At 37.0% G+C, this 13,502-nt stretch overlaps 1 protein-coding gene across 9 annotated transcripts in view; it reads left to right on the top strand.

Annotated features, from left to right (window-relative positions):
* The window catches only part of MAGED1 (MAGE family member D1), a 63,481-nt gene that overhangs the window by 36,984 nt on the left and 12,995 nt on the right, over positions 1-13,502 (top strand). For 3 of the 9 annotated variants that reach the window (XM_072816719.1, XM_072816721.1, XM_072816720.1), the window contains one exon: positions 9,510-9,718. The exons of 4 other annotated variants lie outside the window; for them this stretch is intronic. In XM_072816719.1, the coding sequence (XP_072672820.1) occupies positions 9,577-9,718 (142 nt within the window). In that variant the 5' untranslated portion in view covers positions 9,510-9,576. Of the gene's footprint in view, positions 1-9,509; positions 9,719-13,502 lie in introns of those variants that run through there. 2 more of the 9 variants (XM_072816729.1, XM_072816730.1) reach the window with 2 other exon arrangements.

Here is a 13,502-nt window from a genome sequence, read left to right as displayed (position 1 = left end):
CATGACATTGGGATCAATGTGAATGATGGGGGAGAATGGTCTGAAATCACTGAAAATGAAGGGGGGCAATGTGAATGATAGTGACAGGACAACATCAGAATGTATGTGATAATGGTAGTTAAGGACGGGAAGTATGTCATACTGTGGAAGATGAGAACTGTGCGTGTGCATGTGTATGGTTGTGTGAGAGAGTAAGAAAGGAGAGAGTAGTGTTAAAGGACACAATGAGAAAGTGGGATTGTTGTGTGTAAAAATGTGGAGGGATATTTCAAGTGGTCATAGGAGGACGTAAATGGTGTAATGGGGAAAGTTTAAGTAATGATAGAAGATAGATTCATAGTGGAAGTGATAGGGTTAGTGTTTGTATATGTGTCATGCTGGGGGAAATGAGAAGTATATTTACTTTCGGGAGCAGACAGATGCAGTGAGTATGTGTGATAAGGGGGAATGGAAAAGTTTTATGATAATTTGGAGTGTGGATATCATGAATGCCTGAGGGGGGTTGTTGAATGAAGCATATGGGAAAATGCAGAGTATCAGGTGTCAGTGAGGAACAGGAAAATTATGTATGTGATAATAGAGGCGATGTAGGTATTGGTTGTGAGTGTATATAATAGGGAGATGGCATTAGCATGTGAGAAAGTTTTGGAAGATGATGAAGGTTTTATAGTGGGGTTGTGAACTATGTGATTGTGAATGTGTTAGACACTGATAGTCTAGGGATTGAGTGATTATAGGTGTGACGGGGTGGCAGTGGTATGTGTTGATTAGAACTAGTTGTATTTGACAGTGAGTCATGGTACTGTATGGACATTGTGTGTATAATAGTACAGGATAGAACAATGTATGTGCAGAAATGGGAGTAATAGAGTAGTGTGCATGCTAGTGGGATAGTTTGGAGAATTGGGACAGTGTGTAGAGATCATAAGTCATAAATCATAGACATTGTAAGTCATAGAGGGAATCATCTGTGAATGAGATAGTCTGTTAAAGACTGTGTACATGCAGGAGAAATTTTTCATGTTAACAAATCTGAAAATGAGTTGTTTAACATGATTAGGGAGTGTCTTTATCTTATCTAAAATCCAACGGATTGAGGTCCAGGACCTCCATGATTTTATCAATGTCTCAGGCCCCTCACATACACATACTTTTTTGATTCATGATCTTTAGCATGTGGTTCCCATCTTTCAGGTGCCTCGTGGTTGCAGGATGCCTTATACAACTTTATCCATCATGTCTGTCTCAGGTAGGAAGGTAGGGAAGAGGAGAGAACAAAATACCTTGTCAGTAGAAGTAGTCTCCTTTTTACAGAGCTTTCCCCAAGATCTTACCCAACAATTTCCACTTACATCCATTGAACAGAACTGACACATATGGCTACCACTGTCTGCAAGGGGGTCAGGGAAATGTAAGTTTACAGCTGAGAACGTTGTCACCTATAATAAAAGTTGAGGTTTATTTAATAAGAAAGAAGGGATGCTAGGTAGGATATAGCCAGGAAAGAGTGGTTGCAGATATGAGAGAGAGGGTATAATTAAAAGATCAAAATCCCAGAGGTAACAGATATAGGTAGGATTCAGCGTACAGGGGTACTATAAGACTGGCATAGTTCAAGATGCTGGAGATACCAGGGCAAACAAAAATAAACATGTTTTCTCTGCCCTCATGGAGCTACTGTCTTCTAATTTAAGACAGACGATCACAGACCCAAATATTTGTGAGATTGACATTGTAATAAGTGTTATAGTTTAAAGAGAGTTTGACCTACTCTGGAAGGCCAACGAAGGAGGAAGTGACAATTGAACTGAGACCAGAAGGTAGGTAGGTTCAGAATTTATATATATATTTTATTGGAGTTCGATTTGCCAACATGTAACACCCAGTGCTCATCCCGTCAAGTGCCCCCCTCAGTGCCTGTCACCCAGTCACCCCATCCCCCCTTCCACTTCCCCTTCCACTACCCCTTGTTCATTTCCCAGAGTTAGAAGTCTCTCATGTAGATTCAGAATTGATTGGTTGAAGGATGGATGGATGGTTGGGATGGGGGAAGAGTATTCCCAGAAGAGGAAATGGCATGAACAAAAAGCACTTAATGTGCTGTTTATTTTTGTATTTTAATTTTATTTCATTTAGAATATTTGCTGTTATGTCTTAAGTTCACTAATTTATTTACTAGTTAATTCCATCCAGTAAATTCATTTCAAATATTATGATTTTTATTACTAGACATGATTTGTACCTTACTAATAATGTCTCATTTCTCTACTTAATATGACAATTCTTCTAGGTTTTTGCACATAAGGAACACAGTTATAGTAACTTTTTAGGGAGAGCGACAGAAAGCACTTGTAGGGAGTAGAGGGAGGGGCAGGGGGAGAGAAAGATTAATTTAAGCAGGCCAGTGTGGTAGAGCCTGAGGCAAGGCTCAGTCTCACCACCCTGAGATTATGACCTGAACTGCTGAAATCAAGAGTGGATTCTTAACTGACTGAGCCATCCAGGCACCCCAGTTATAGTAACTTTTTAAATGAGCTTGTCTGCGAAATATAACACATATGAAAGTTGTGGGTCAGTTTGGATTGATCGATTTTTACCCCCTCACATTTTTCTGCTGCCTTGCATGCCTGGTTATTACTATTATTATCATTTTTGAATGCCAGGCATTACGAACTTTACCTTTTGAACTTTACATTTTGGTGAAATTTTGGTAAATTTTTTGCCTTTTGGTGCTAGATATCTTTGTATTATTATACATCTTCTTGACACTTACTATGAGATGCAGTTATTTGGAAGCAATTAAATCTTTTTTGAGTTTTGCTTTTAAGATTTTAGGCAGGACCACAGCAATGTTTTCCATAAAACTAATTATCCCAGACTACTGAGGCAAGTCCCATCTGAATAGCCCATGCCTCATGAATTAAAGAGTTTTTCTGCTGTGGATGGTAGGAACAGGCGGGAAGAGGCATGATCCCCCAGACCTGTTTGAGCTTTTGACACTTGTTCCCTCTAATCTTTTCAAGTGGTTCTTTCTCCAGCTTTGGGTAATTTACTTTTATGCATTAACTGATCAGTATTCTGCCAAATACTTTATGGCATCTTTCAAAATTTTTCAAAATTCTGCTTAAGTGCAGTTCTCTGCTTCTTGGTATTCTGTTCTCCGACCTCTAGCTGCTTTGGTCTTTCTGATGTCATCTGTCACCTCAACGAAGGAAAACCTCTGGGCTCTGACTGCATTCTCCTTCATTGCACTATGAGCTGGAAACATCCAAATTGTTAAAGCTCACCTCATTCCCCTGCCCCCTCCCAATCTCTCAGGGATCACGGTTTTTTACTGCCTAGTGTCTAATGTCTTAGAAACAATGATTTCATGTGTTTGTCCTTTTTTGTAGTGTTTTTCTTTTTTTCAGATTGGAGGGTAAATCCAGTCCCTGGCTTCCCTCTTAAGAAGCTATATAGTGGAGACTTGTTAGATAATCCTTTCCTTTTTAGTTTTCCTTTTTTCTCTTCCTTTTTTCTCCTTCTCCTCTCTTCTCCTTTGAGCTTGTTGGTTTCCTTAGTACTGCCAAGTATCAGATAATAAGTGACAGTTGTACTTCTAAAATTTTTGTTATCAAGATGAGAAGGAAGAGTCTGAACAAAATGAGAAACATATTCAACATCAGGGGTTTGAAGATTTTTGGATCACAGGGGACATGACCACATATATCAAGGGTAAATCTTTATACTTGAGTATAAAGTTAAAGAGACAGATTAACGTCCCTTCAAAGGATAGATGTTTAAGGCTTGGGATAGATACAGGATTGGCTCCCAACCAGGGAGCTTCCAAGACTATAGTAAATGTTGGAATAATCGTGCTCTAATCTCAGACACTGTCCTACATGAGGATGAACCCATACATAGGATAGGCAGCCTATGGTGTGGGTCACAGGATCTTAACTTTACCCAATTTCAGAGATTACAGGTCACCAAGAAGGTTATGATGGTGAGAAAACACATCTAAAGAGCATTAAAGAGCCTTTAGCCAGGCTTCTGATTTTGTTAACATCAGAAAATTCATCAGTAGAGATAAACCCTATAAATGTAATGATCATGGATCTTTCAGCCAGAGTTCAAATGTTAATTTGGTATAGTTGAATACAGAGTGAAGAGAAGCCATAGGAATGCAGTCTATGTTGAAAAGCCTTTAGGAGTGAGTCAAACTTGAGTAACCATCAGAAATTTCAATCTGGAGAGAAACTATTAAATATCCAAAATGTGTTAAAATACTTCCCTCTATTCTTATCCTATGCAGGCTTCCCCAAACTCTATAAGTGATTCTTTGGATCTCTCCTCTCATGGCCTTGACAAAGGAGGGAGACCACTCCTTATAAGACAAGGACTTATAACACTGTGAATTCTCTCATTTTTCCTGGTCTCTTAAGCACATTTGGTCAGAGAAGGGATAAAATATGTATCAGTAGGGTGACTAGTCTGCTATTCTGACTAAGTCTTGTAAGAATGTGTTGTTCAGAACTCCTTGGTGGCTCCCTTTAGGATAGGGAGATACTTGGTGTCTTTTTTTTTTTTTAAGCTATGTGGCTTTAACTAAAATTTTGAGGCAATATTAAAAGTCGCATTCAATATTCTGCTAAATTTGTATTGTGTTTTCTTCATGCTATAAAAGAAGTTTCTGTCATTGTTTAAACATCAGAATAATTTAGATATTTTGATTTCCAGCTAAGAACAAAGTTTCATAGGTAAATTACTGAGAAAGCATAGATTATTTTAGGCATAAGTATGCATTTCTGAATTACTTTCCATAAAAATGAATATTTACTTGGGTTTTGAATGGGTAAGGACACCCCTAGTGTTTTTCTAAAAAATGGAGGAAATGACAGTGGAAAAGAAAGTAATAGTTTGCAGGTTATCCTAGATCAAGAATTCACGAGCAAGATTGATTGCTATTATTTCTTTTCTTTTCTTTTCTTTTTAAGGTTTTATTTATTTATTTATTTATTTATATTTATTTATTTATTTATTTATTCAAGCCACAAACCAAAAAAAATGTATTTGCAATGAATATGATAGACATAAAGTTAATATCCTTAATGTTTAAAAAACTCTCACAGAAGTAGAAATGACTAAAAAACACTGAAAGTGTGTTCCCCTTCATTAATCACAAAATGAATACAATTTAAATCAATTAAATATTTTGTTTAACCAGACTAATATTTTTAAAGCAAATACTTAATATGATCAAGGGTACATGAGAACTCTTCTATATTACTAGTGTTGTAAAAACTTTCTGGAAAGCATTTTGGTATTGAATAACAGCCTTAAAATGGTTCATACCCCCTTGACCTAGTAATTCTATTTCTAATAATATATCATAAGGAAGTAATTGGAGATATGCACAGAGCTTTGTGGGGAAAAATCACCACAATGATAATCTGATGAACAAAAATAAATGGAAACTACACCTTTGTTAATTAGTTGAGTAGATAAATTTATATAATGGGATATTATATAATTATAAAGAAGTTTGCAAAGGCTTTTTAATATCTTGGAAAATGTTTTATCAGAATAATTATTATATAACATTATGTTCTAAAAATTTCAGATGCAGTGTATGTATCATTGTGCATGTGGGGGTGTATGTGCAATGTTGGAGTTGGTATGGACCATCTTTTCAGTGTTTTTCAGATGATTCTTGTGTCATTAAATGAAATCAGAAAATGCCTTAAGCTCAAGTATGTGATGACTTAAGTCCAGGTCTATATCCGTTATAGTTGTTAATGCTTCATGATTCTCAAATTAGGTGGTTTATAAGTTTTATATTGATGCTAAACATTGAGGACACCTGTGGAGCTAAATCATATCCCAGGTATCTAAGAACATTTACATTCAGATATACCTGTGAATTTTCCAGTGCAAATGACAGGTCTCCAAGTCATAAGATACCAAAAGCCCATGTGGTACAATTATCTGATGAGATATCAAACAAACACCCTCAAACTGCATAGAGGTTCTACTTGCAGGCTTCCTCCTCTTGTTTCTTCTGATAACCTTCTCCCTAAATGAAATGTTAATTGCTGTGGTGATGGGAGTGAGGAATCAATTGGAAGGGAATAAGAAATTGTTCAATGTGAAGGAAGATGTAACCTATTTAAGTTTATGCCAAGATCATTTGATATAATCTTGGGAGGTCACTTTGCCTTCTCTTATGGTGCAAATTGGCATCACAAACTCAATAAAAATATCTCAAAATTGTGCAGGTCTAACTGGACTAAGTTTTGTTCATATTTGACTGAAATCCAGTAGTCCTTGAAAACAGGTAATAAATGTGTTTTTTCTCATCATTGTTTCCCCAGGACTTACACAATGCATAGCATTTAGTAGGCATACTTTAAAATTTCTTTTAAAATACTTGCACATATATAAATCAAGTTAACTTCTACCCAAAAACACAGAAGAAGGATTTAAGAATTCTGTAGTGCGCATTTTGAGGCAACATAATGTTTTTATTAAATTTTTTAAGTTTTTAAATTCCAGTATAGTTAACATACAGTATAATATTAGTTTCAGGTGTACAATACAGTGATTCAGCAATTTCTAAAGTTTTTTATGATTTATGTATTCATGAGAGACACACAGAGAGGCAGAGACATAGGCAGAGGGAGAAGCAGGCTCCCTATGGACATCCTAATGTGGTACTTGATCCTAGGACCCTGGGATCACTACCTGAGCCAAAGGCAGATGCTCAACCACTGAGCCACCCAGATGCCCCTGATTCAGCAATTCTATACACAACTCAGTGCTCATCATGATTAAGTGTCACCTTTAATCCTTGTCACCTATTTCACACACACACCCACTTCCCCTCTGGTAGCCATCAATTGCTTTCTGTAGTCTGTTTCTTGGTTTCTCTCTCTCTTTCTCTTTTTCCTTTACTTGTTGGTTTTGTTTCTTAAATTGCACATATGAATGGATTCATATTGTATTGTCTTCCTCTGACTTATTTTGCTTAGCATTATACCCTCTAGCTCCATTCGTTCTTTGTTATGGCTTAATATTCCACTGTATATATACATCACATCTTTATCCATTCATCTGTCAGTGGATTGCTTGGGCTGCTTCCATAATTTGGCTATTGTAAATAGTGCTGCAATAAGCGTATATCCCTTTAAATTAGTGTTTTTATATTTTTTGGGTAGATACCCAGTAGGAAGCACCATAATGTTTTATGTTTGGGTCTCAATGTATAGAACCTATGTAGAAATTTCAAGAAGGACCCATTATTTTGCATGATTATTCTATCATTAACTCCTCTATGATTTTGGTTTTAGTATTTCTTCATGCATATCTGTTAAATTATGATTTGTGTATTATTTATATTATGCCGCGAACTTTTTCATCTAAAATGTTTTGCCTTAAAGTACTATGTCTGATATTAATACATCATTTGTTTATTGTATGCCATAATTTATTCCATTCTTTTATTTTTGATATATGTTTATGTTTGAAATGTTTCTCTTATGTGTTGCATGCAATAATGGAGAAATGTATCGCATAAATTTCCTTTGATTAAAGCACGCCAAATTATCTATAATTGCAGTTTTCTAAAAAATATTTTATTTATTCATGAGAGACACAGAGAGAGGGACAGAGACATAGGCAGAGGGAGAGGCAGGCTCCCTGCGAGGAGCCCAATGCAGGACTCGATCCCAGGACTCTGGGATCACGCCCTGAGTTGAAGGCAGATGCTCTACTGCTGAGCCACCCAGGCTCCCCTATCATTGCAGTTTTGATTTCCTCTTTGAAGGAAAGCTTCATTTGTCCCCTCTCCAATGCTCCTGTTTTTATGTAATTACAAGTTTCTGCTATATATTGTTTTCCTTCTGCTCCAAGAAAATCTTTTAACATTTCTTGTAGGATAGATCTAAAGGTGATGAATTCCTTGTTTTTGTTTGTCTGAGAAAGTATTTCTCTTCCACTTTTAAAGGATACTTTGCTAGATATAGAAATGTAGGTCAGTGGGTTTTTTTCTTTAATGTTTTAAATATTTCACTCCACTCTCTTCTTGCTTGCATGGTTTCTGATGAGAAGCTTTTAGTTCTTAACCATGTTCCATTATAAATGAGAAACTTTTTTCATCTAGCTTCTTTCAAGATTTTCTCTTTTTTTAAAAAAATATTTTATTTATTCATGAGAGACACAGAGGCAGAGACGAAGGCAGAGGGAGAAGCAGGTTCCCTGTGGGGAGCCTGATGTGGGACTCGATCCCAGGACCCCGGGATCATGACCTGAGCCAAAGGCAGACGCTCAAGCACTGAGCCGCCCAGGTGCCCCTCAAGATTTTTTCTTTGTCTTTGGTCTTATGCATTAATTCTCTTTGAGTATTAATGTGCCTCAGTGTAAATCTTTTAATATTTACCTGTTTGATGTTCTTTGAGCTTCCTGGATCTGTACTTTGTTGTCTTTGTTAATTCTGGAAAATTCTTAGCCACTATTATTTGCAATATTTCTTCCACTTCATTCTTCTCCCTCTGTGTTCCAGTTATGCATATGCTGCATATTTTGAAATTTTCCCACAGTTCTTAAATGTTCCTTTTTAAAAAATTATTTTTCCTGTTTACCTTTCAGTTTAGAAAGTCTCTCTTAATCTACCTTCCAGCTTTCTTCAGCTATGTCTAGTCTACTAATGAGTCACCAAAGGCATTCTTCATTTGTTAGGATTTTTTTCTAGCATTTCCTTTTGATTCTTAGAATTTCCATCACTCTGCTTATTTTACCCATATCTATTCTTGCGTGTTGTTTGCTTTTCTCATTAGGTCCTTTAACATATTAATTACAGTGTGTTGAATTCCCCATCTGATAAGTCCAACACTCTGTCATATTTGAGTTTTATGTTTCCTTTGTCTCTTCAGACTTTTTCTTCTTGCTTTTTGGTGTGCCTTCTAATTTTTTGTTGAAAGCTGGACATGATATACTAGGTAATAGATAGATTGGTCTCTAGTGTGAAGATTTATGTTAATATTGTTAGGACTGGGCTTTGTTTAAAGTTTCCATTAGCATTAGGTGCCAAAGGCTCCATATTCTTTCAGCATCCTTGATTTTGTTTCCTCTCTTGACTTTAGGCTTCCTTAAGTCTTCTTCCTTAGAGAGTCTTTGTTTTGAAGTTCATTCAGCTGTAACCCACTGTTAATATACTGGAGCCCCTGTTGGTGTGGTGGTATGGTATGGGAGAAAAGAGAGTGTTTTGTAAGATTCCAATTAAATCTCAGAGTTTTAGTGGGCCTGTGACCTTTACAGATATTTCTTCTTGTGTAGTCCCCCTCTCTGTGACCCTGTCTTAGACGAGATAGGAAAACTAGAGGGGTTTGGAATGAGAAGGATGTCCTTCTTCCATGGCTCGGGAACAAGGCCCTGGTAATCTTTTCTCCTAGAAATTAGGCCTTTGTTATGGAGAAGGCTCTGGGCATATTTCATAAAGATATTCACAAAGATTCTTCCCCTCTTCCTGCCAGGACTACAAGGGTGTCTTTTTTGGACCTGCACTGTGAGAACCTGGTGAGATTCCTGGAAGTAAAGCCCATGAAAGTGTGCCTCCCCCCAAGACTACCACTCCCAGGAGTTTCTCACTTTCACTCTAGTCCACACTCAGCCTCCAGCATCTTGTCAAAATTATCAGTTAAGTGTTCCTACAAGTTTATAGCTCTAGTGGCTTCTGTTTCAGGTAAGTATATCTCATTTGTGATTCTGGATTTGCCTGTTCCTCAAGACTTCAGGATGGTGGTTTATTTTAAAACTTCATTTCTCTGTCGAGTCCAAGAAAAGTCATTGATTTTTATTTGTTTAGCCTTTTGTTGTTTTTAGCACTTCTTTTCAAGGCTGTGCCTCCAGCTTCACATTGATTGTGTTAAGAAGAAAAGCAGACAGGAAGCAAAGAGTCAGTAGCTATTGTGGGTTCCTGAAAACTGAAAAAACCTAGGCCCTGTATTTCAGGGATAGGAAGAAACCCCAAGGTAGGTTTGTGAGCTCCTCTAGCAATGTGGCTTCTAGCTTCACTTCCTGGGTAAGACCAGCTCCTTGTTGATGAAGACTACAAAATAGATAGAAATGGTTGTATGGTGTCCGTAGGGATTTTGAGCTTTGGGTTTCCTCACATAGTTTCTCTCAGCTCAGGATGTCATGGGAATATAAGGATATGTTAGGCAAAGTCAGCCGCACAGAGTTGAACAGGCCCCATCGCAATAGATATGATAGGAGAAGCAGAATGTTTCTCATGTATAAGAGTGGTATATGACACCCTCAGAGAGACCCCAAGAGGGTTTTGTAGTAAAGAATGAGGCTCAACTCAACAGCTACCTGCTTAAATAGACACTGGTAAACCAGCTATCTATCACATGAATGTCAGAATGGATATAGGAGACTCCACGGAACCCATTCTGATGGTTTAACACTAAGGTCTCATAAATTAGATACAACCCCAAAGAAAGGGATGAGGAGAACTCCATACTGCTGGAGATTGAGTTTCAACCACTCAAAAGATTGGGAAACTGGCACAGAATTTATAAATTGAGTTGCAGAGAAAAAGAAAACTTATTATTTCCTGCATACCTGAAATGTCAGATAACATCCATACCTGATGAACAACCAGCAGCAGAAAGTATGTGGTAAATGATGAGTATTGCAAACAAATTTATCTATTCAAAATGTGGGGCACATGGCTCTTACTAGTTGAAAACCACAGTGGTCTTACCTTAAGAGTGACATAATGTGAGAAATGACCTTGGGCACTTTGGTGGGTACCAAATATAAAGGGAACTGGGTATTTAAGGAGAAAAAAGAGGAACTTCTTATAGTGGACATTCTCTCTGCAGAATGAAATCTGCCATTTGTGAGGTGTGACTCCACATCATTTCTTCTTGTCCCCGTCCCTCTTACTTCAAACACACTCTTTTCTCCCGTATTACTTCCTTTGCTCCCTTCTTCCCCATTTTCTTCCTTCTCCTTTTTTTATTTTCCTTTCTTTTCCATCTACTTATTAATCTCTCTCCTTCTGTCTCCCTTCATACTCTTCTACATCTTTTCTTCCTTCTGCATTCTGGTTCCTTATTCTCTTTCTTACTGCTTTTTCTGTTTCAACTTAATATCTATTCTTTCTCCACTCTTATTTTTCCTTATCTTAATTATTCCATTTATTTACAAGTATTTTCATTCATCCTTTCTTTGATCCTTGTTTTCTTCTTTTTTCTTTCCTTCTTCCATCTATTCCTCTTCTGCCTCATTCTTCAAATTTTCTTTCTCCATTTCCCTCTTTATTCATGCTCCCTTCTAACAATAGGATGATAGAATAGACGGTAGTTAAGGTGTACTTAAAATAGTAGAATCAACAGGAATAGGTGGTGGATTAGATTTGTGACTAAGACAGAGGAAGCATTATGAATAAGTAAAATAAGAAGAGAAACTACTATATATAAAAAAATATATAAAAAATAAAAAGAAGAGAAACTACTAAATATGATTTTTAAAACTACTTGTAAAAAAGCAACAAACATTCTAAATTGGGGAAATGGTAAAGTCATTTCAGGAAAAAGAAAAGTATGTTACTTACTGAAATTATTACCCCAAATTGTTCTTGATGTTTTAGCAAATCATCTAAGACAACAAGATAAGTGCTGTATATATTGTAAAATAAGAGATCAAATTATTTTTCTTATAGTATGATTGTACATTAGAAATGCCAGTTAGTTGTACTTTTTCTTTTTAAAGCATCAGAATTGAGGACTTCTGCTTCCAGCAGGAAGGGCAAATGGTGTAGATGTACTTTTTCCTATTGATCCTTGGGGATTATATATAAACCAAACATGAGAAGACCTTGAAAGTTAGAGATAAGATGGCATACCCTCTAGGGAATTTGGATCCCAAAGAATGACATGGTGGTGAGTTCCCTGGGATTTCTTTTGGCCTCATATATCCCAAACCAGATGCTGGGGAAGCTTGCAAACTAGAAACACGTAAGGACATAGATCAAAAAATAAAAAGCCCCAACATCTTTATATACCTAAAAGACAAAGATAGAATAGCAAGACAGAAAAAAATTTTTAGACAGTAACTTCCCTACTTTAGCTAAATGCCAGAGGGGAGACTCTGGCCCTACACTTACCAACAAAAGCCAACGAGAGACTGTATACTTCCATTCTTGCCCTACACTTACAACAAAAGCCAACGAGAGACTGTATACTTCCACTCTTGCCCATGAGGTCTTTAGTCTCCTGACAGAGTGTCAGGGTAGGGCAAATGGGGAGTGGGAATAGCCCAATCTCCACAATGTCAGAAACCATGTGGGGACCCTGGATCTCCATCCCTAAAGATGATAATGAGATGCATCTTTCCCTAACCAATGAAGTCATGTTAAAAGAAGCTAGTGGAGAATTGAGATTTTTATCACCACCCAGCACTAAAAATGATACACATTTACCATGTAATGAGGTACCCAGGTCCCTCCCAGTGAGGCTGATATCAGTAAAACCTTAATATGAAGCTGGAACTCTCACTTAGCCATCAATAAAAAGGAGATCTTCTCTCTCAGGTGTCAGTGGAGGCTGAGTGGGAATGTGGACTTACCCACATGTGATAAAACAGAAGATTTAAATAAGATTCAGATCCTCCTACTATGCAGAATATCTAGGATTCATTTGAAAATGACTTGTTATATCAAGAACTATGATAATTACGACTAGAATGAGAAAAGACAGTCAACACACATCAACACCAAGATGACACAGATATTAGAATCATCTAATAAGGATTTTTAAATAGCCATCATAAACATGTTTCTTTTTTCAAAAAGATTTTATTTATTCATGAGAGACAGAGAGAGAGAGAGAGAGAGAGGCAGAGACAGAGACATAGGCAGAGGGAGAAGCAGGCTCCATGCAGGGAGCCCAATGAGGGACTCAGTCCGGTACTCCAGGATCACACCCTGAGCTGATGGCAGATGCCCAACTGCTGAGCCACCCAGACGTCCCTCATAAACATGTTTCAGTGAGCAGTTGTGAGCATTCTTAGAACAAATGGAAAAAGAGAAAGTCTAAACAAAGAAACAGAACATCTTCCAAAGAAATAGAAAGTATAAAGACAAGTCAAAAAGAAACTTAAGAACTGAAAAATCTAATAAATGAACTTTAAGAAAAACCTCAATAGATGACTTCAACAGTAGAATAATATGACAGAATGAATCTGTGAACTCTAAGATGGAATAGAAATTATTCCATCAGACCAAGAGAAAAGAATAAAGTGAAAAACAAAAACAGCCTCAAGCCCATGTTGGACTATTACAAAAAATTTAACATACTTGTCATAGTCACAGAAGAAGAAAGAAGGGCTAGAAAGTAGCTGAAAATTCCCCAAATTTGGAAAAAAGCATAATCCTATAGACTTAAGAAGCTGAGTGAACTCCAGAAAGGATACAGCCAAATAAATTTACACCCAAGGCGCATCATTTTCAAACTTCT

This window comes from Canis lupus, chromosome X (assembly GCF_048164855.1).
Source record: "Canis lupus baileyi chromosome X, mCanLup2.hap1, whole genome shotgun sequence".
Taxonomy (NCBI): Eukaryota; Metazoa; Chordata; class Mammalia; order Carnivora; family Canidae; genus Canis; species Canis lupus.
The sequence above is the reverse complement of the archived record's forward strand: the minus strand, read 5'-3'. Positions and strand labels throughout refer to the sequence as shown.